General features: G+C 44.4%; 1 protein-coding gene across 6 annotated transcripts in view; it reads left to right on the top strand.

Moving 5' to 3' along the window:
* The window catches only part of ZNF277 (zinc finger protein 277), a 171,117-nt gene that overhangs the window by 122,417 nt on the left and 26,886 nt on the right, over positions 1 to 21,814 (top strand). For all 6 annotated transcript variants that reach the window (XM_029616938.1, XM_029616940.1, XM_029616941.1 and 3 more), the window contains exons 6-9: positions 2,443 to 2,553; positions 3,874 to 4,006; positions 16,164 to 16,231; positions 19,694 to 19,790. In XM_029616938.1, coding sequence (XP_029472798.1) covers positions 2,443 to 2,553; positions 3,874 to 4,006; positions 16,164 to 16,231; positions 19,694 to 19,790 — 409 coding nt within the window. The remainder of the gene's footprint in view (positions 1 to 2,442; positions 2,554 to 3,873; positions 4,007 to 16,163; positions 16,232 to 19,693; positions 19,791 to 21,814) is intronic.

Below are 21,814 nucleotides of genomic sequence, written 5' to 3'. Positions count from 1 at the left end.
CTGCCTGCCAGTCTACCTGCCTCCCTGCCAGTCTACCTGTCTGCCTGCTGACCTGAACTGCCTCCTGACCGTCTTCCATCAACGGTCGGCCCAAGGATCCACTTCTGGATTTACAACACTATTGTCTGTTGAAAGCCCCTGAAAGTATCTCTCTGAGCTGACTTTTCACCACAAAAGTGTTTCGTGGGTGAGTACACTCCTTGCATGCAGCATAACACAGAGCTCTTGGAGATTCTCACAGGAGCTGATGTCAGGCAACATTAGGATAGTAGCGTGATCTTTTCAGGATGTGACATCTAACAGTGAAAGATACTGCATCTTACTGTGAGGTAACTGATCATGTAAAATAAGACATAACCTGTACATGACATTATGTAAACAGCCTGAAAGCTTTTTTTTTTTTTTTTTTACACTGACTTTGATTACCAGAAATGCCCTACACAGAGCAATATCTCTGCCTAGAATGGGGCTTTTTGATCCATGTCAAATTGACAAAGCCAGCACGTATCTGAGTTGTCAGTTCAACCTTTTCAAGTACCTAAATCTCTATACGAGAGGTATGTGCTGGCTTAAATTGCTCAGCTCTGATACTGTGTAAACAAAAGGGTTTGAGTTAATGAAATGTTTTCCATAGCTAAATCCTCTAGTGCAAATTTGTTCAGAAAGTTTTTCCTTTTCCCACTCAGGAGGCAGAGGTAGGAATACCCTAAGGTGGTGACCATTCTCCAGCATAGAAAACACTGATTTATAGGTTGGAAACTAATGCAGAAATGGAATGGTGGAATGCCAAAGCATCAGGCCCATTCTACACAAACTTCACTGGCTCAAGGTAGAAACCAGGGTAAAACTCCATGCTCTCTGCTTTGTCTTCAAATGCGCGAATTAACAGGCCCCATAGTATCTCTCTCTCCTTGCCTCCTCTGATCTTCTTCTACTTCTCCCCCACCCTACCTCTGCTGACCTCTGCGAAACTGACCTGCACAAAATTTGGGGCCTTCAGCTGCGATGCTCCCAAAATCTGGAATCCATTTACCTTGAATTGTGCTACCTCTCCTTCCGGGGAAAAAAAGCAAAGGCATCACTATTCAATCAGGCCTTCCCCCAGCCAGTCTGTTAGTAACAAATTAACGGGCCGATACAGGACACTCTCCTGTGTGTGTGATACAGTAATTTAATTTATTTAAATTAGGGCCAGCAGTAAAAAGAGGCGCTAGGGACACTAGCGCGTACTTAGCGCCTCTTTTCGGACAGGAGCGGCAGCTGTCAGCGGGTTTGACAGCCGATGCTCAATTTTACCTGCGTCTGTTCTCGAGCCCGCTGACAGCCACGAGTTCGGAAACCAGACGCCGGCAAAATTGAGCATCTGGTTTTCGAGCTGCGAGCCTATTTCAAAATTTTTTTTTAATTTTTTCTTTTTACTTTTTTTTTTTTTAACTTTTGGGATCTCCGACTTAATATCGCCATGATATTAAGTCAGAGGGTGCACAGAAAAGCAGTTTTTACTGCTTTTCTGTGCACGGCGCTGGCAGAAATTAACGCCTACCTTTTGGGTAGGCGCTGATTTCTTAAAGTAAAATGTGCGGCTTGGCTGCACATTTTACTTACTGAATCGCGCGGAAATACCTAATAGGGCCATCAACTTGCATTTGCATGTTGTGGGCGCTATTAGGTTTGGGGGTGTTGGACGAGTGTTTTCGAATAAGGGGTAAAGGGGTAAAGCTAGCGCATCAAAAACGCGCATCCAATCGCGGGTTAACAGTGCGCTCCGCCGGAGCACACTGTACTGTATCGGCCCGTAAGTTCCTATGCCTAGAAAAACACTCACAGTATGGCTGCCCATGATACTACAACTAATGTATCTGCCAATGACCTTGCTAGGCTATTAAAATTGATTGAAATCTGCTTTTGGAAAAAAAAAAAAAAGCGGAATCTCAAATGTTTTTAAATGTATTGAACAGAAGCCCAGCTCAAGATGTGTTTAAAACCACCCTGCTATGCAGATGCTACTTTCCCTTCCATTTTTCTTCTTCATTCTTTCTCCATGTTCCTCCCAACTATTTCTGTCCAATCCTAGGTCTCCCAGAGCCCCTCCCTTGAAGGAATGGGCTGTTACACTGGTATCTCTTCCTTCCTGCTCTCTGACTGCTGGAGCATTTCTGAGGGGTTTTTTAGTAGTTTGTCTTGATCCATTAATGTGGTCTTTTCCCAGAATATAAGAGAACCCTGCAGCCTGTGCAATCATGGCCAAGAAAGCACAGGATAGGGGCAGGACCGATGTGACGTATATCCTGTATATGACATAAAGCTGATGATGTGGTTAATGCTAAATATGATTTAAGATTTAAACTATGCTTTCCAACCAAATCTGATAAAGAGCAGGAAATGCAGTAGTGACAATTGTAGTAATATCTTCCCATTGTTTGTTTGTGTTTTTTTTTCTAGATCTATTCTTTTTAACCACATGAACAGAGACCATGCTTTCAATGTTGGCCTACCAGATAACATTGTATTTTGCACTGAATTTTTGGACTTGTTGCAGAAGAAAATGGATAAGTATGAACCAGTCTTAAAGAAAATCTCCCTTCCTGATGTTAGACTCAGAACTTAGAACATTACAGTAACTTGTAACTGCATTTTAATCAAGAATAAGCATGCATTCAAGGAAAGGAAAACCAACTATACTATGTACTTTTAATGATGGTAATCTAGTTTTTTGCATTGGTTCCCATAGACCCAAGTCTCCTGCAACACCGAATCTGTCATATTCTTGAATAAAATGTATAAATGCCTGATACTATTGGTTAAAAGTCTAATGGGCATAACTCCTAAGGTGAAGCTTCTTACATCTGATCTCTGTGTTCGCTATAGGTAGAACTGAAATGCAGCAGATAGTCTGTTTAGTACTTGGTATCTGTACCACTTGCATCTTTCTACTCATATTTTAGCATGTTTTCACTTTTGTTCATGTTCTCATTAACAAGATGCATATCTGCTCTCTCCCTCTTTACTTTGATGGTATTACAGATTCTAATCAGTTTAGAACTAGATCTTGCCATTCCATTCTTTTCTTTGGTCATCATATATTAAACTTAATTTATTCTTATGACTGACCTGTTTTACAATGTGGGATTCATAAAGATGCCTCTAGATTTAGTGTGTAATTTCTAGTGGGATGTACAGTTTTCATCCCAGAGTGCCACTGCAACTGCCAGACTCCTAAATAGGCTAGTTGTTGATATCAGTGGCAAATCCTGAGGAGAAGAGTTTTTCTCAGGCTAAAAAATACCCATGGTAGAGATTTTGGGATGCAGCATTCCCCAGTTGGCCAAAAACAGGATGCTGGGCTCAATGGGCCTTTGGTTTGATTCAGCATACTTTGCTTCTGCTCAAAAAAAAAAAAGAGTAAAAACATAAAAATATTACCGTATCCCCTAAAAATAATGAAAAAAACCCAAACCACTTAAGCATTTCCAGACCCTATTTGAATCACATATTAACGACAACCACAATCAGACATTCTTAGAATACTGTAAATAATGGCTCTTTCTGTTAAGTTCCTTTAGACTTTCCTCCACCCAGTTTTAGCATCCTGTTTTATTGTAACTTCAGAGTTTTTCATTTCACTTGTTACAGTTTTTCAGTTGTGTTCAGTTATTTATTTTAATTTACACCCCCTGTTAAATGTAGACTAGCATGATGTGATTGTAATCATGAATGCCGGTATAGAAAAACGCTAAATAATATAAATAATGATAGAGCCATATTTTTACTGTTCATTATATGTTCTGAATGTTCGTCTTTTGCTTTTAATATTTCTGTTCCCTCTCTAGGAGCCACCTTTTCTTTCTTTTCACGTTTTTGTTTTTGATTCAGTTTGCAGTGCTTATACTGTGAGAAAACCTTCCGGGACAAAAACACGTTGAAAGATCACATGAGAAAGAAGCAGCATCGCAGAATCAAGGCAAAGAACAGAGAATACGACCAGTTTTACATAATTAATTACTTGGTAAGAATGCTTATCCAGAGTTGTCTTCTGCATTGGATTACATTAAGAATGATTTGTTAAAGCAATGATTATACTCACTCATCACAGAACTTGGATTTGTAGCATAATGAGCCATGATTTTGATAGGAATTTGGTAAGTTTGTTTCGAGTCACCTGAATTGAAAACCTGAACAATCTTAAACCAGGCCTCCTTAGTCACAAACCATCTTCATCCAGCATGCAGATCCCATCATTTGCCCATCCTCGTTGAGATCCAATTTTTAAAGGTTTTATAGAACAGTGGTTCTCAACCTTTTTTCTATCAGGACATACCTGAGAGATGCTGATCACATGACCATCAAGGGAGTAAATATAAACATATGCTCTGCTTCCACAGGAATTCCCCACTTCCTAAAAATGGGTGCAGAGCAGAACTAAGACATTTCGCTGTACAACTCACCATACAAAAAAAGATAATCTGATCATGGTGTCATCTCAATAAAAACTTCACAAACTTCCTCTGCTACCCAGGTGCATTATAAAACAATATAAAACCTGGGGAAAAGCCCAAACCCCCACTTGGTAGATGTCTATCAAACCTGCCATACTGCAGCAGCACTAACTCCTAGAAGTGAAACAGCAATAGCCCTACCCATGAAAAGACAGCAGTTCACCCCCAGTGTAATATAATATTGAGAAAACACAACAAATAAGGCTGATACAAATCCCTACATGCTAGTAAAGTACCTCATCTCCGTCACAAACACAGACAGACCTGACTTTAGTAAATATAGAATAAGAGACCACAAATTACAAATGTGGTAACAAAAACTGGAATGGAAACCCCAAAAAGCCACTCTGCATGCTGTGCAAAACTGGAGAGCTAGAAACAGAAAAATATATTTCCTCCTACACTAAGTAAAGTTCGAAGAGAGAAGAAATGCAGACATATTATGGCTCTTATACCCAATCACTCCCCTTCATGCAGCCATCAGCCCACACTTCCCCAATTACTCAATCATCCCATCATATCCCTGTCCAACATTCCCAGGTTGTCGTCCCCCCCCCCCCCCCCCCCCCCCGGGCATTATCTTCCCTGTGCTCCCCCTCTCCCCTGCACAACACCAGCAACTCGAACCTCCTTTCCCTCACCCTTACTCCCAGTCTTCCCACACCTTCCTGCCCTGCACATTTCTCCCTTCTCCTGTCTCCCAGCCAGCAGAAACACCTTCAGTCCAATCTAGAATCTCCCTCCCTGTTTACCAGCAGCAGATGAGGGCAAGCATTGATGAGAGGAATTAGAGGAGACAGCAGCAGCGGATCTTCATAGCAAGCACCTCTCTCCCTTATGCTCCTACTTTCACATCTGGGCCCCATGGGGTGAAGAGAGCTTTAGCAGCCTCACTGCCCGACCAGGCAGGGAAAGATAAAGCTGATGTCCTGCTGGCCCCATATGAACAGGAGTTGGTGGTATCTCCCTCTAATCTGGGTGAAGGAGGAGGGAACAACTTTCCATTGGCCAGGAAGAGGAGAAGGAAGCAAGAGCAGCTTCCTGTCATACCCAATAAAGGAGGAGTCAGACAGCTCCTGCGCAGACTGATGAGGAAAGATCAGCCTTCTGCTGGCTCTGCGACTTACCTCCCAGGACCTTGTGACACACTAGTGTGTCCCGACACCCCTGTTGAGAACCACTGTTATAGAAGACTGTACTTTAGTTCCAACCTGTTGAAATTAGCAACTTTTGGAGATCACTATGTTCCCCCCTCTATCACTTTTAAGAACATAAGAAATTGCTATGCCGGGCGTTGAAAATAATATCTCATAATCAGACTTGCATCACTCTCAATAATTAAAGAAACCAGCAAAGTCGATCTATCTATTATTTCAAGTGAGGACTCCAAAAACTCTGTCAGATTCCCGATATCTAGCTGTGGCTGATTAACTTCCCCTCCTCTCGTGAATGGTAAAAAGTACACTTTGTTAAAGGATGGTGTACTCTCACTAGGTATTTTTAGTACTTCTACAAGGTACTTTTTTAAAGTTACACGAGGTAGTTCACCAATAACTCTTGGGAAGTTTAAAACTCTCAGGTTCAATCTTCTCATTTTATTCTCCATAATTTACAGCTTTCTAGACACAGTTTGTTTGTCCTGTATTAACTTTGCACAAACATTCTGAGTTGACTTTGCAGATTCTTCTAACGCAGCAATTTTGTCTGTGTATTCCTGAAACTGATTATCCTGTTCCAGCGATAACCTGTTCATTTTCCCCGATAACAATGATAGTTGTTGAGAATAGCCTTTAAACATAGGGCGATATGAAGCATGTAATTCCCACAAAGAGTCAAGAGTTACCGTTACCGGTTTTGTGATATCTTCCATCTCTAGGAGCGACTGTAGCCCGGAGTGTTCTTTCAGTGGTTTCCCTCTCACCTCTTCACCCATTGGGACTGGCGCACCTCCACTCCTGGGGTCAGTCTCCACTCTTGCTGCCACTCATATTTGGTCAGATTCGCCAGACGCCATTGATGATCTGGGGCCCTCCAATTCCAGGGCTGCTCCCTCGGCGTTGCTCACGATACTCTTTGGTGCCTCTTCACTCGGCGTGAGCTCAGGGAGTTGGTAGAGTCCAGGCGCTGCCGGAGTTCTCAGATCTGGGGGGCTTAAGGATGTTTCTCCAGATAGATTTGCCGCTCCTATCAGTGGGGCATGCTCCCCCAACCGGGTAAATTGCGGTCAGTTCGGGGATTGTTTTCTGGCCGGGCAGAGTTGGGGGCATCGAGGGATATACCCTGACTCTACCTTTCCTTTTGGGAGGCATTCTTTTCCAAGGATTCCGTTAGCAAGAAAAAAGGTTCAGCCAGATCCGAGCTGCTGCTACATGCCCGCCGCCATCTTGACTCCACCCCCTAATTCCCTGTACGTACCCGGATCAGTCCAGACCATGGGTTAAGCCCCCGTTCCAGCAGGTGGAGACAGTTCAGAATTCTGAGGCTAGCCCATATAAGGACAGAACCTACCCCGGAACCCTCAGTATTCAACTGTCTCCAGCAGCTGGAACATCTCACTCTCTCGGTTCCCTGTTTAGCTTGCCCTCTCTGTCTCCTCTTTTCTTTGGGGCAAGCTCACGCAAGTACCTTTTTTGTCTACTTCATATTAATTTAAAAAAAAAATTTGTTTTGAGAACTTTTCTCACTGACTGTGTTTAGGGCAGACACTTCTCTGTCTCCCTCGCTCTTGGGGTTCCTAGGGGGCATTGCCCCTTGATTATTATCAGCCTAGGTTCCCTTCCCGGTGTCCTGTGTGGGTGATACTGGTGGTGCCAGTCCCTCTCCCCACTGCTGCCATGCCCCGAGTGGTCTATTCCTCGGATGTGCCTTTCAGGGATGAATTTCATTCCCCTGTCTCTGTGAGGAACTAAAACTTTTTTCTGTCACTTTTTCCACAGAGCTTTGTTTTTCATACAGTTCTTTAAAAAAAAATAAATAAATAAAAATAAAAAAGAACTAATAGAGAATTTTTACTAAATTTAACTTTAAGGCAGTAGTTTTATTATTTGAGGAGAGAGCGGGGTTCAATCTCCCGCCTAACTCCTCTGGGGCTCCCAGCTCAGCTCTTCTCTTAATTACATCGCGGCTCCTGCTCTCATGCCGCGGCCATTGTGCTGCACTGCTTGTGGAGAGTCGGCCTCCCGGCTCTTTCGTGAAGGGTTTTGTTCTCTGTGCCTTTCGGGGGGGTGAGGGTCCCTCTCTTGAATTGCCAGCAATTAAGCCTCGGGGAAGGACTCCCCGCTGTGCTGCCAAGCCTTTTTTGTCTCAGGATTGCGCGGCTGCGGCGGCCATGTTGGATTTTTCTCTTCCTGCTTCTCCAGATGCAGGGGACTCGAATTTTTCCCTTTTTGCGCCCGATTTGAGCCCGGTTCGCTCTCGGGGTGCTGGCTCTGACCCCCCTCGCCTTTTCAACACCCCCCCCCCCCCCCCCCCACAAAACGATCGGCCCGGGCCCGTTTTTCTTTGGATTTTGTACTTTTGATGCATGATTCATACCTGGCCTGTCTGCAAAGGGATATGGACCCCCCTCCTATTGCTCCTCCCCCCTTCCAATTCCACCTAGGCCTTCCTCTGAGGAGGTTTTGGACCCTCAGGGCCCCGTTAGGGTTCGCGTGGTCCCAGGGGTCCCCCCTCCCGCCTCGGACCCACCCCTCCCCCCCTCCTGTGGACCCTCACGATATTGGGGATGATGATGATTCTACTCCCCCCTCCTCTAGAGGGTGATGATCCACGAGTTCTGCGTTTATTTAGGCGGGAAGAATTGGAGCCTCTTATTCCCTTCGTTCTTCAAGAACTGGGAATTGACCCTCTCCCAGAGGATTCTGTGGCTGCAGCTATTACTCCAAACGCGGACCCAGTCCTGGTGGGACTTAGGGCCTTACCGCGTTCTTTCCCTTTTCATCCCATGCACCGCTTGCTCCTTCTCAGGGAATGGGAGTCTCCTGAGTCTGGACTTCGTGTTGGGAGAGCTATGGATAAGCTATACCCTCTTCCTGAGGACTGCTTGGACATATTAAAAATTCCCAAGGTGGATTCGTCTGTCACAGCTGTGATAAAGCGCACTACCATCCCAGTGGTGGGTTCGACTGCTTTACGGGATATTCAAGACTGTAAGCTTGAATTTTATTTAAAGCGCATTTCTGAAGTTTTAGCTCTTGGTGTCCGAGCAACTATTTGCAGCAGTCTCATGCAGCGGGCAAGCCTTAGGTGGATGCAGCAGTTACTCAGCACCCAGGACCTCCCGTTTGCTCAGGCTGAGCAAGCTGAACATTTGGAGGGTGCTATTGCTTATGGGGCGGATGCTCTGTATGATTTGCTTCGGGTCCAAGCTAAAGCTATTGTTTCAGCGGTATCTGCCAGACGTCTTCTCTGGTTGCGCAATTGGTCTGCTGATGCTTCCTCTAAGGCTCAGTTGGGCAATCTTCCTTTTAAGGGTAAGTTGCTTTTTGGTGAGGACCTGGAGCAGCTTATCAAATCCTTGGGTGAAAACAAGGTCCATAAGCTGCCAGAGAACCGTCCTAAACAGTCAAGGTCTTTTGTCCCATCTCGTTCTCGCTTCAGGGGCAATCGCCGCTATGTCAGCAGAGCCCGTGGTTCTTTTCCCAGGGGTGCAGTTTCCAGGTCCCAGTCTTGGTCCCATTCCTTTCGTGGACGCCGTGGTTTCCGAGATGGCCATCAGCAGTCCACTTCTTCTAAGTCTACCCCACAATGAAATTCGGCCAGTCCATTCCTCCGAACGAAACTTAGGTGGGCGTCTTTCCATGTTTCTCGAGGAGTGGGCCAAAATCACTTCCAACCTCTCTGGGTCCTCGACGTGATCGAGCACAGCTACGCATTAGATTTTGCCAGACACCTGTCGGATCTCTACATCGTTTCCCCTTGCGGCCGCGTCAAGCGGCCTGCGGTTTGCCACACCTTGTTCAATCTTCAGGAATTGAGGGCAATCGTTCCGGTTCCAGTTCATGAAAGGGGCGCCGGCCAATATTCAATTTACTTCGTTGTTCCCAAAAAGGACGATTCGTTCCATCCCATTCTGGATCTCAAAAGGGTAAATCAGGCCCTCAAGGTTCCCCGTTTCAAGATGGAAACCCTGCGGGCGGTGATAGCGGCAGTTCATCCTGGGGAATTCCTCGCTTCTCTGGATCTGAAGGAGGCTTATTTCCACATTCCCATTCGTCAAGAACATCAGAAATTCCTTCATTTTCAGATTCTAGGTCAGCACTTCCAGTTTCGGGCTCTCCCGTTCGGTCTCGCCACTGCTCCCCGCGTCTTTACAAAGATCATGGTGGTCGTTGCACAGCTCTTCGCCGGGAAGGAATTCTGGTCCATCCTTACCTGGACGACTGGTTGATAAGGGCCAAGTCCGCCGCTCTCTGTTCCCTTGCAATAGACAGGGTTTTAGCCCTTCTCACGTCTCTCGGCTGGATAGTCAATTTCTCCAAAAGCTCTCTTCGACCCTCTCAACAACTAGAATTCCTGGGCGCTCTTTTCAACACTCGAGTCGGGAAAGTTTTTCTTTTGGACTCACGAACACTCAACTTGATCAATCAGTTGAACACTTTCATCACTCTCCCTCTTCCCACGGCGTGGGATTACCTCCAGGTTCTAGGAACCATGGCTTCCACGATCGATCTCGTTCCTTGGGCGTTTGCTCATATGCGTCCTTTACAAACAGCTAGCTTTATTTATTTATTTATTTATTTAGAGTCTTTTTTTATACCGAAGTATAACAGATTGTCTTCACTCCGGTTTACATTATAAACAACTTAGTACATATAACATTTCCGTATGTTAACATATTGACAAGTTTACAAAAAACTAGATACATTTCAGCCTCAGTTAAAGATTATGAACAGGTAAACAAGAAAAAAATAACGTAACTCGGTTATCAATTGTGACTCATGAAAGTTGCTAGAACATGAGATATATATAAATGTTTACTTTACATCGAAAGAGAGTTAATGTACCATTTAAAATTGAAATGAGTTAAATGGGTGTACTAGATCATATGGGGGATGGGGTGGATTAGTGAGACAAAAAGGGCATATCAGGAGAGAGTAGAATAAAAGAAAATAAGAGGGGATGTAGAACTGGATATGAGAGAGTTAGTTTATCCAATACCATCTGTGAAAGTTTGTCTAAATAACCAGGTTTTGAGTTCTTTTTTGAAAGATTTGCAGTCATTAATAGAGGTTAGGTAGTTTGGTAAAGAGTTCCATGCTTTTGGTCCTGCGATTGAGAAGGCTCTATTTCTGGTGTTAGATAGTTTGGCAGATGGTAGGGAGGGTATGACTAATTTGAGTTTATTGGTATTTCTTGTTGAGCGAGGTGTTATGTGAAGTTGGATCATGTGGTAGAGGGATTTGTTGTCTGCTTTGTGTATTTCGTTATGAAGTAAGGTTAGAGACTTATATATGATCCTTTGTTCGATCGGCAACCAGTGAAGACTCTTCAGAACCGGAGTGATGTGATCAAATTTCTTTGTGCCGGTGAGAACTCTGGCTGCCGCATTCTGCAACAATTGAAGTGGTTTTAATGTTGATTTGGGGAGGCCAATGAGGAGTGAGTTGCAGTAATCAAGATTTGAGAAGATTAGAGATTGCAGGACAGTTCTGAAGTCTTGTGGGAATAAGAGAGGTTTAAGGTGTTTTAGAATATGAAGCTTGTGGAAGCCTTCTTTTGTTTTCATTGTTATACACTTTTTGAAGTTCAGATCATTATCTATCCATATACCAAGGTCTTTTACAAAGCTCTTCAGATGGATTATGGTGTTATCAATTTGTATATATGGCATTGTGGTTATTTGAATGGAGTTGTTTCTATTGATGAGGATGCATTCAGTTTTGTTCATATTGAGGCATAATTTTAATTGGTTTAGAAGATTTCTGATTGAGCTTTGTTGTCCCTTTGGAAGCCAATATCCGAGGACTATCAGGAGATTCTCCCTCTGTCCGCATCTACCATCGCCGGCATACAATGGTGGTTTTCCCCGGCTCACCTTCTCAAGGGAATGCCTCTTTTGACTCCCTCTTGGGTCATAGTAACGACGGACGCCAGCCTCTCCGGCTGGGGGGATGTCTGTCAGTCTCAAACCACTCAAGGGTTCTGGTCCCCTTCCCAATCTCGATGGCACATCAATTGCTTAGAAGCCCGAGCGGTTCGTCTGGCCCTCAGGTTTTTTCTTCCTCTGATTCGTCACAAAGCTGTCCGAGTACTATCAGACAATTCCACCACTGTAGCTTACATAAACCGACAGGGAGGAACTTCGAGCCATCTGATGGCGTTAGAGGCCAGCAAGCTTTTTCTTTGGGCAGAGAGACACTTGGATCGTCTGGCGGCTTCCCACATAGCGGGGAGGGAGAATGTTCAAGCCGACTTTCTCAGTCGTCAGCATCTCGATCCCGGCGAGTGGGAGTTGTCGGATGTCGCGATGACGTTCTCCCCTGCCGTTGAAGCTCTCTGCTTCAACGGCAGGGGAGAAGAAAAGAGGGTTCGCACTCACAAAGCGGGGAGTAGCTGGCTTGTTACGGCGGTTACTACCCCAAACCAAATGTGCCTGATACTTCACTTTCGATGCACATCCAGCATGGCTCTCTGCTTCAACGGCATGGGAGAAGACTTATACGTCACGCATATCCAGCATAGCTCCCTGCTTCAACGGCAGGGGAGAAGAAAAACAACCAATAAGGGCTAATAACATAGTCTGGGTAAAACAAATAAGCATGGGTGCAGCTTGCTTATTGCGGCGGCTACTACCCCTAACTAATCAAGCTAGATATTTCACTTGGATGCAGCTCCATCACTGCTCTCTATATTAAAGGTGGGGGTGGAAGGGAAATAGAACCAAGAGCTAAGAGAAACAGATAAGTATGAGAGAAAATATGTGTGAAGCTTGCTGGGCAGACTAGATGGGCCATTTGGTCTTCTTCTGCCGTCATTTCTATGTTTCTATGTTTCTATAATTGTGCACAGGTGGGGTCCCCCTCACCTAGACCTCATGGCAACGCTAGCCAATGCAAAGGCTCCACGGTTCTTCAGCTGGTGGAGGGAGCATTGTTCAGAAGGGGTGGATGCGCTAGTTCTTCCCTGGCCCTCCGACGTTCTTCTCTATGTGTTTTCCTCCATGGCCCCTAGTGGGAAAAGTCCTTTGGAGGATAGAGCTCCATTGCGGTCCGGTCATTCTCGTGGCTCCAGAGTGGCCTCGAAGACCATGGTTCGTGGACCTGGTGAATCTCTCGGTGGACGGTCCTCTCCGTCTCGGTCATCTACCCCATCTTCTGTGCCAGGGTCCCGTATTTTCCGATCAGGCGGATCACTTCTGTCTAGCGGCATGGCTTTTGAAAGGCGACATTTGAAACGCCCTTCTCAGGGCTCGCAAGCAATCAACTTCCATTACTTATGTTAGGGTTTGGAAGGTTTTTGAGGATGTTTGTGAAGAGTTGGGCGTTTCGGCTCGTTCGCCCTCTGTGGCAGTCTTACTTTCTTTTCTTCAGCATGGCCTTTCTAAAGGTCTCTCGGTGAGCTCTTTGTGTGTTCAAGTTTCTGCTCTTGCTTCACTTTTAGGCACCATCAAAGGTCGTCCGGTCGCCTCTCATCCTGATGTTGTTAGTTTTCTAAGAGGCGCTAAACATCTGAAACCCGCCTGTTCGGTCTATTTGTCCTTCGTGGAATTTAAACTTGATGCTTCGTGCTCTTTGTTTGGCTCCGTTCGAACCTCTTCGTCGTGCCACTCTTAAGGACTTGACTCTTAAGACTGTTTGTTTTTCTGGTTGCTATCTCTTCTGCCAGGAGAATTTCTGAGCTCCAAGCTCTATCCTGTAGGGATCCCTTTCTCCGTTTTTCGGATTCCGGTGTCTCTCTAAAGACTGTTCCTTCCTTTTTACCTAAGGTTGTTTCATCTTTTCATATTAATCAGTCTGTTGAACTTCCCACTTTTTCACCGGAGGAGATCTCTGCCTCCGGTGATAACGATCTCCATCGTCTCGATCTCAAAAGGATCTTGTTGCACTATCTTGAAGTTACCAATGACTTTCGTCTCTCTGATCATTTGTTTGTCCTGTGGAGTGGACCCAACAAAGGTAAGCAAGCTTCTAAAACTACTATTGCTCGCTGGTTGAAGGAGGCGATTTCCTCAGCCTACATTTGCAAGGGCAGGCCAGTTCCTGAAGGTCTGAAAGCCCATTCTTTGCGTTCTCAGGCGACTTCTTGGGTGGAGTTTCAATCTGTGTCGTCTCAGGAAATTTGTAGGGCGGCTACTTGGAAATCTCTTCATACCTTTGCTTGTCATTACCACCTCGACGTTCAGGCTCCAGTTTTTGGTTCCTTTGGTCGTCCGGTTCTTCGAGCGGGATTGTCTGGATCCCACCCTCTGTAGGGAACCTTTAGGACATCCCATGGTCTGGACTGATCCGGGTACGTACAGGGAAAGGAAAATTAATTCTTACCTGATAATTTTCATGCCTGTAGTACCACGGATCAGTCCAGACACCCGCCCGTTATTCTCTTATCCGCTCGTTTTTTCCTTCTTTATTTATTTTATTTATTACAGGGATTTTTGTCTTTTTCTTGATCTCCTGCATCATATGTTTTTTGAAGTTCACTGTTAAGGCACCGGAAGCATCTTTTGATGATCAGGGGTAGTTGTACAAGAGTGCTTAGTTACACAGTTCTTTTGTCCCAATTGTTGGGTTATTTGGATATTTTTATTATATTTATTACTTATTCTGGTACTTGCTTGATCTTATACCTTTCTGCTTTGACAATAGTTATACTGAGGGTTCCGGGGTAGGTTCTGTCCTTATATGGGCTAGCCTCAGAATTCTGAACTGTCTCCACCTGCTGGAATGGGGGCTTAACCCATGGTCTGGACTGATCCGTGGTACTACAGGAACAAAAATTATCAGGTAAGAACTAATTTTCCTTTCTGTCCACCCTCTAATTCTGTCTGGACGCGTGTTTTCAACCCAGTAAGGGGTAATAGCGCAACGAAAACGCTCATCCAACCCCCCCCCCCGAACCTAATAGCGCCCGCAACGTGCAAATGCATGTTGATGGCCCTATTAGGTATTCCCGCGCGATACAGTAAGTAAATGTGCAGCCAAGCCACACATTTTACTTTAAGAAATTAGCGCCTACCCAAAGGTAGGGGTTAAATTCTGCCAGCACCGGGGAAGTGCACAGAAAAGCAGTAAAAACTGCTTTTCTGTGCACCCTCCAACTTAATATCATGGCGATATTAAGTCGGAGGCCAAAAAAGTAAAAAAAATTTAAAAAAAAAATTTAAAAATGGGCTCACGGGTTGAAAACCGGATGCTCAATTTTGCCGGCGTCCAGATTCCGAACACCTGGCTGTCAGCGGGCTCGAGAACAGACACCTGCAAAATTGAGCGTCGGCTGTCAAACCCGCTGACAGCCGCCGCTCCTGTCCAAAAAAAGGCGCTAGTGTCCCTAGCGCCTCTTTTTGCCGCAGACCCTAATTTAAATAAATTACTTTACTGTATCACGCGCACAGGAGAGCGGGTGAGCGCCTGCTCTCCCGCGATTTTTACTGTATCAGCCCGACAGAGAGAGAAAATAAGCAGACAGACAGGTATCACACACACAGACCAAAACACACCAAACAGAAATACCCGTGCCCCACACTATACCCAGACTTACAGGCCCATACCACAATGGTAAGGGCTATAAAACTTTTCAAAAACTTAGGTGCCAGCCATAACTTTTTAAGAGCTGAGAGAAACTCCATCCTATCCTGCCTAATTTTATTTTTGCTTTTTCACTGTTTTTACTAATTATTTAGTTTGCTCATCTTTTATTTTCTTATGTTTTTATTTGCTTTTTTTTATATACTTTTTTTTACTTTTTACCTTTATTCTCCCTTTCCTGTCTCTTCCCTATCTCTCCTCCACCTCCTCATTCTCTCTGGCCTATTGGCCCATTCCCCTCCCCTTCCACCTCACCACTTCTTTTCACCCCAGCCAGAAACAGTTGTGATCTCTCTCCCTAGTTAGGGACGTAGCAGGAGCTCCTCCCAGGCTGAGAGTCACAGCTCTTCCTGGGTTGTGGAACACTGCAATGGCTGCTCCTGTGTCCACTTCTGCCACAGAGTAAGCAGCCCGAGCCTGCCACAGCAAAGCAGCTCCTCTCTCTGGCCCACTGAAAGAAAGGCATGGCTAAGCTATGGCATGCTTCACAATATATCACGACATCCTGGCACCTTCCTCCCTGCTGAGCTTGCAGTACTTCCATGTCACTGTGACTCGACAGCATAGTCCATTTTTTTTTTCTGCCTTGACTGGGCAATCAGTGGGCCCCCCCCCTTCAGGATTGTTCAGGCCCCCTAGTTTGCTTACCCCTCTTTTTAATTCATAGGTCATATAAAACAGACAAACAATTCAATTTGCATTGCACACATCCCATTAGGTCATATTAATTTGCACTTGCCCAGGCAGTTCTTCTCTTTAATTGAATTTTTTTTTTCAGGGTAACACGTTTCATATTGTACCAAACAGTAAATATTTTGCAAAACAATTCACAGCAGTCCTTTGGGGGGAAAAATGTGCTTAAAGGTTATTTGCTGATCATGATCTTCATGCATTCTTAAGTGGCTTTTGTTTTTTTCTTCTCTAGGAGCTTGGAAAGTCCTGGGAGGAACTGCAGTCAGAAGATGACCGAGAACTGATCAGTCATCAGGAAGAGTAAGAGCTGCCGTATATTTTTCTGGCTGAATCACTGCTATTTTCAGTCTTATCAGGAAATGCAACATTTTGGGGGAGTGTTATTTTATGTTGGGGGAGGGTGTTCAACTGTGTTCCTCTTTTTCAGGATCTTTCAGCTCTTTGCTTTCACTGATTTGTGACGGACATACAGTGACCCCGCATAATATCAGCATGTGTTCCTATGCCTTAATGCTCCTGTTGGTAGCTAAAACTGATTAGCTGCTGATTGTATATCACTTGTATTGATGGTATTTACTCAGAGGGAGGAGTTGATTACAAGTGTAACCCCCACCCTAGTGTGCCTGTCCTGCATGGCTGGGTCCATAAAAGTATTTGTAAGTTCTTTGGGACAGGAACCCTAAGTAGTTCTTCTGTCACTGCTTCCCCAGGGGTGGATCCTTTTGGTTGGGGAAAAGGTGTCCTTTCAGGGCCCAGTGCAGAGGTGACTGACATCCTTTTATGTATCCCTGGAAGAGGAGTAATCTCTGATCACTGTGTGCTGAGTGCCCAAATAAACATGCTGGAGCCACTGGATTAGTGTCCAAACAAGTCTTTACTGTAAACACTGATTAAATAATGGTACAATAAATAGGTTTCTAGCAACACAGCCTTCCTGACTCTTTTTACAATCCTTTGTCATCTATCTGTGCAAGAGTCTTTTAAGTAGGCGATTATTTTCCTAATCCACCCTCCTGGATTAGGAAAATAATGGTCCCAGTGTGCAGGGCAACCCTTGGTTGGGGAAAACCCCTTCCAAGATTGCCAAAAATCCTGTCTCTGCACAGACAGCAAATCTCTGTCTGTGTGTCTCTCTGTCTGTCTGTGTGTGTCTCTCTCTCCTCTCCTCTCCTCGAAGACTCCAGATGGGTGTCCTCCAAATTGTAAATAGGTTTTTACTCAATAGTTCTTTTCCCTGTAACTTGATGAGGATCCCTGTTGAGAGTGATCCTGAGTAGAACTGCAGCTTCACAGGTCCATGGGATAGGTAGGAAGAGGGGCAGAGAAAACTCTTCCTCCCAGATCTTCAAAACAATTTCTTCTGAACCCCAAAAAGGAAATAATACCATAGTCGCCACCTTGTGGGCAGGTCTTCCCTATTCCTGGGTGTCTCAAACACAGGGTTCTTCATTCCTGAATCCAGGAAAGGCCTAGGTGTCCAGCAAGGCTCTTACCATTTAAAAGTTCAAAAGCCAAAATATTCCCAGGACATCCGCTCTACACCTTGGGAGAAGAGTACAGTAGTGGAGCTCTTGACCGATCCTGAAAGATTCTAGGCAGAATGGCACCCAGGTCCCCAGCTAGGCTAAAAATATAACTGATGCAAAAATCTCCAACCTTCCTCCTAAACTACAAACTTAGACTGCCCCCAGAGCCCTTGGTGGAGCTCTGCTATAAAACCTCAAAGGGAAGGGGCTGCACATGAATGGATCCTCCCCTAATTATTTACATGATGTCTCAGGAATAGAGCCCATCCCCTCATGAATGACCTGAGTGGCTACAAGCTGGAACAGTGAAACCATTGCAGAACCTTTACCAGAACTTCACATTTTAAGTCAGCAGACGCAATAAACAACCCATGTTGCAAAAGCCAACAATATACAAAAGTAGATTCAAACTGCTGAATCGAGGGATCATGCAGGAAAAAATAAATATGATGGGGGAAGGTAAATCATATTGCAATGCTGGTATTCTATAGACCCTCATAGTTTTTTCCTGGATTCAGTAGCTTGATCCTGGCTCTGGGAGGTGGTAGGCTTTGGGTTTTTGTTTTTGTTTTTTGTTTTTTTGTTTTGTTTTGCAAAACAGGATTTTATATTTTCTAGATCTGTATGTTGGGTGTTGTCCTAGCTTGACTCTGTCTTGTTTGACTTTCAACCAACATCCACTATAGAAAGCTCAAGAATTATAATCTGTGCTGAACTCTTGTGTATCTGGCAAATAGCAGACTCCATATTCAAAAGCTGCACATGTAAATTATACCAGGTACCTTCTTTTGTACCAGGCGTATTGGTACAAAAAGAAGGTACCTTTGAACCAAAACTTTGACTTTTAGTGTGTAATAAAATGACATTATTTAACTGCTTTATTTAAATTGGGTAGGGTATACGAAGCAATATGCATATTAGATATGTAAAACACCCAGACTGACACAAGCTAAGAGTTTTGTGTGTTTGTTTTTCCCACCCACCCCTAGCTCATCCTTGATTTATAGGTAGGAGACTTTCAATTTAAAAAAAAATAATAACCAGTCTTTTAACTTACACTCAGAATTGACCCAGACCTTATCAAGAGATTTAATCATCCAGTCTTGGATCACTACCTGATAAATAGTGAATACACCATTAAATTTAAAGGACTCTAATTGTACGCATTCCAACAGCCATAAAAACCTAAACTTAACTAGGATCTGAACAAAATTAAGATGAAGGCAGTAGTTCAACAGCAAGGGGAGGGCCTTATGTTTACAGATCACCTTGGTTACAAGCACATATAGTTTTAACTGCATTTCATTGAAAGGAAGATTCTCAGTACTGGAAGGGCTAGGTAAAGAAAAAATAGTGTACTTCTGTGAGGAAAGTTTAAAAAATGAATGAAAAGAATAATTTTTGTTTATACAAGAATAGCAGTAAGCAGGGCTTGTACAATATAAGATGTGCAGCCCTTAGGATCAGTGACATGAGAAACAGCTTTGTAGCTTTAAGGCTGTCAATGTTTTAAATTAGAATTTCCTTTAAGGGACAGGGAAGAATAATTTTAGCAATTTATGAAGAGCATTAGCTGTGAATAGAAACTATTTTGTACATTTTATGAAAAATATTAATGGCAGTGCATTTAGAAATGACATTATTTAAAGTGTTAATTAACGGGAATAAAACTGTTTCTCAAATAGGTTTTAAATCCCATACTGAAACCAGGAATAAAAAAACTAATGGTGATTTTTCAAGCTTCCTTTATAGGAAGAGAGCTAGCTGGGGCTCAGGAGGTGGCACCTGCAGTTTCTGCCGGTTGGTTGGTTGTGAATCATTGTACAAGCACGATAGCAAAGCTACCATGTAGCAAGGCCTTTCCTGAGCCATGAAAGTAGCTGAATATCTGGAGCGATTCTGGCCACATCGGTTTATCTCACACAGCAAATTAAAAATGTTGGCTCGGCTGTTGCTTGGCTGTGATCCACAGATATTGACATTTACACACAGATTTTTTTGCCCTCCCCTCTCAGAAAATGGAATGAAAATTTAAGTTTTACAGAATAGAGTATAGTAAAAGCAGCACATACATTTTCTACTCTTCACGGTATGGTTTGATTCCTTATAAACCTTTCAAATGCCAGCTGTCTCTCTATTTTTCATCCCAGGTTCCTTGCATACTTAAAGTTTTTAGATTCTAAAAGAATCCTCCATGCATGCTTAGCAGGATTTACGTTTTGTTTTATAATTTTAGTGACTGGTCCGATTGGGAAGAGCACCCCATCTGCGCTGTGTGTCTGTTTTGTGACAAGCAAGCAGACACAACTGAAAAATTGCTGGATCACATGAAGGTCAGTCTTTTGAAAGCAATCTGAAAGACCGTGGCCTGCTTTCTGGATTGGTGGAGAAACTGAAATGCCTTATGCCTTCTTTAGTATCAACTGGGAGTACAGTTTCTCACAGTTATGCTGTTAGGAAATATATTTTGCACTAGAGGTGATTGCAATTGAATATTAACTTTCGGCAAACGTAGTGAACTGTGGTATGATAAGGAGAAAGATGGACAATTAACGTGTGAAGCAAAAAGCTGTCCGGTTTGAAGGGGGTACACGTTTGTATCGCCTAGAGTTTCCTGTGCGTTGCTCCATCATCACTCATCGTGGTGTGCTGCTAAGTATTAGCAACAGCATCAAACTCCAGGGGGGTCTTCTTAAAATCATAGCCTATTTATTTTAAGAGTTTGGAAAAGATGCTTTTATTTCTCCTGTAACCGTTTTTTTTTTTTTAATTGTGTCTAGCCCAGCAGTTTCACTGCTGTGTATTTCTGACTTTTTCAGCTCCAGCAGACTCTTATATCACTCCTGCAGCCTGGCCATCACACTATTGATGCTAGGCCAAGAGACATGACCTAGCACTTCCTTCAGAGCCTAGCACAGGTGCCTGCAGGCATCAGTGTCCTGCACAATGGTCAGGACTCCCACCCTCCCAGGGGCTATGAAGGCTGCCTTCAGTGTTCCCAGCCCTGGCCAGCCCAAGGTTCAGGATCCTGGGCCCAGGAGTCAAACCTGGATCCTCTGCACAGCAGCACTAACAGTGGACTGCATTTCAGATTGAATTCACTTTAGCTGCTTTGTGGCATCATTAAGCACTGTAATAACTGCACTGCCATCAGTGCTTCCTCCTTTAACAGGTGGTTGAATGGCAATGGGTGTATTGTTAGACATTTTAATAATTATTTACAGAGCGCCTTTAATTTCAACATTTCAATGCTTAATGAAGTGCTATATAAATTAGAGCATATCAATGGTGAAACAGCAACTTTAATTGTGGAGGGTGTAAAACAGGAGGACTTTTAAGTGAGTCTCTTAAAATATTGATGTGGATGCCTGTTACATTCTGACTGAGTGGTACATTTCCACCAGACATGATACAGTGATACATCTGTATAGCTATGCACTAATGCAGTGGTTCTCAACAGGTGTGTCGGGACACACTAGTGTGTCACAAGGTCCTGGGAGGTGAGTCGCAGAGCCAGCAGAGGACTGATCTTTCCTCATCAGTCTGGGCAGGGGTTGGCTGACTCCTCCTTTATTGGGTATGACAGGAAGCTGCTCTTGCTTCCTTCTCCTCTTCCTGGCCAGTGGGAGGTTGTTCTCCCCCGCCCCCCCCCCCCCTTCCTTCATTCAGATTAGAGTGAGATACCACCAACTCCTGTTCATATGGGCCCAGCAGGGCATCAACTTTATCTTTCCCTGCCTGGCCTGGCAGTGAGGCTGCTAAAGCTTTCTTCACCCCATGGGGTCTGGATCTGAAAGCAGGAGCGTGAGGGAGAGAGGTGCTTGCTATGAAGATCTGCTGCTGCTGCTGTCTCCTCTTCTTCCTCTCCTCAATGCTTGCCCTCATCTGCTGCTGGTAAAGAGGGAGGGAGATTCTGGATTGGACTGAAGGTGTTTCTGCCAGCTGGGAGTCAGGAGAAGGGAGAAATGTGCAGGGCAGGAAGGTGTGGGAAGGCAGAGTAAGTTTGAGGGAAAGGAGATTCGGGTTGCTGGGTAGGGAGAGGTGGAGGCAGGAGGGGATGGGGCGGGAACGAGGTGGTCAGATGTATTCTGGGTAGGGAAGGATGGGAGTGTTGTGCAGGGGAGAGGGGGAGCACAGGGAAGATAATGTGGGAGGGGGGGGCAGTGTCAGGAATGTTGGACAGGGATATGAGGATGTGAAGGGATAACTGAGTAATTGGGGAAGTGAGGGCTGCATGAAGGGGAGTGATTCAGTATAAGAGACATAATATGTCAGTTTTGGGAATCTGCATTTCTTCTTTCTTTGAACTTTACTTAATGCAAGAGGAAATATATTTTTCTGTTTCTAGCTCTCTAGT

Source organism: Rhinatrema bivittatum, chromosome 9 (assembly GCF_901001135.1).
Source record: "Rhinatrema bivittatum chromosome 9, aRhiBiv1.1, whole genome shotgun sequence".
Classification (NCBI taxonomy): Eukaryota; Metazoa; Chordata; class Amphibia; order Gymnophiona; family Rhinatrematidae; genus Rhinatrema; species Rhinatrema bivittatum.
Note: the sequence above shows the minus strand (reverse complement) of the source record. Positions and strands in the feature narration are given on the sequence as shown.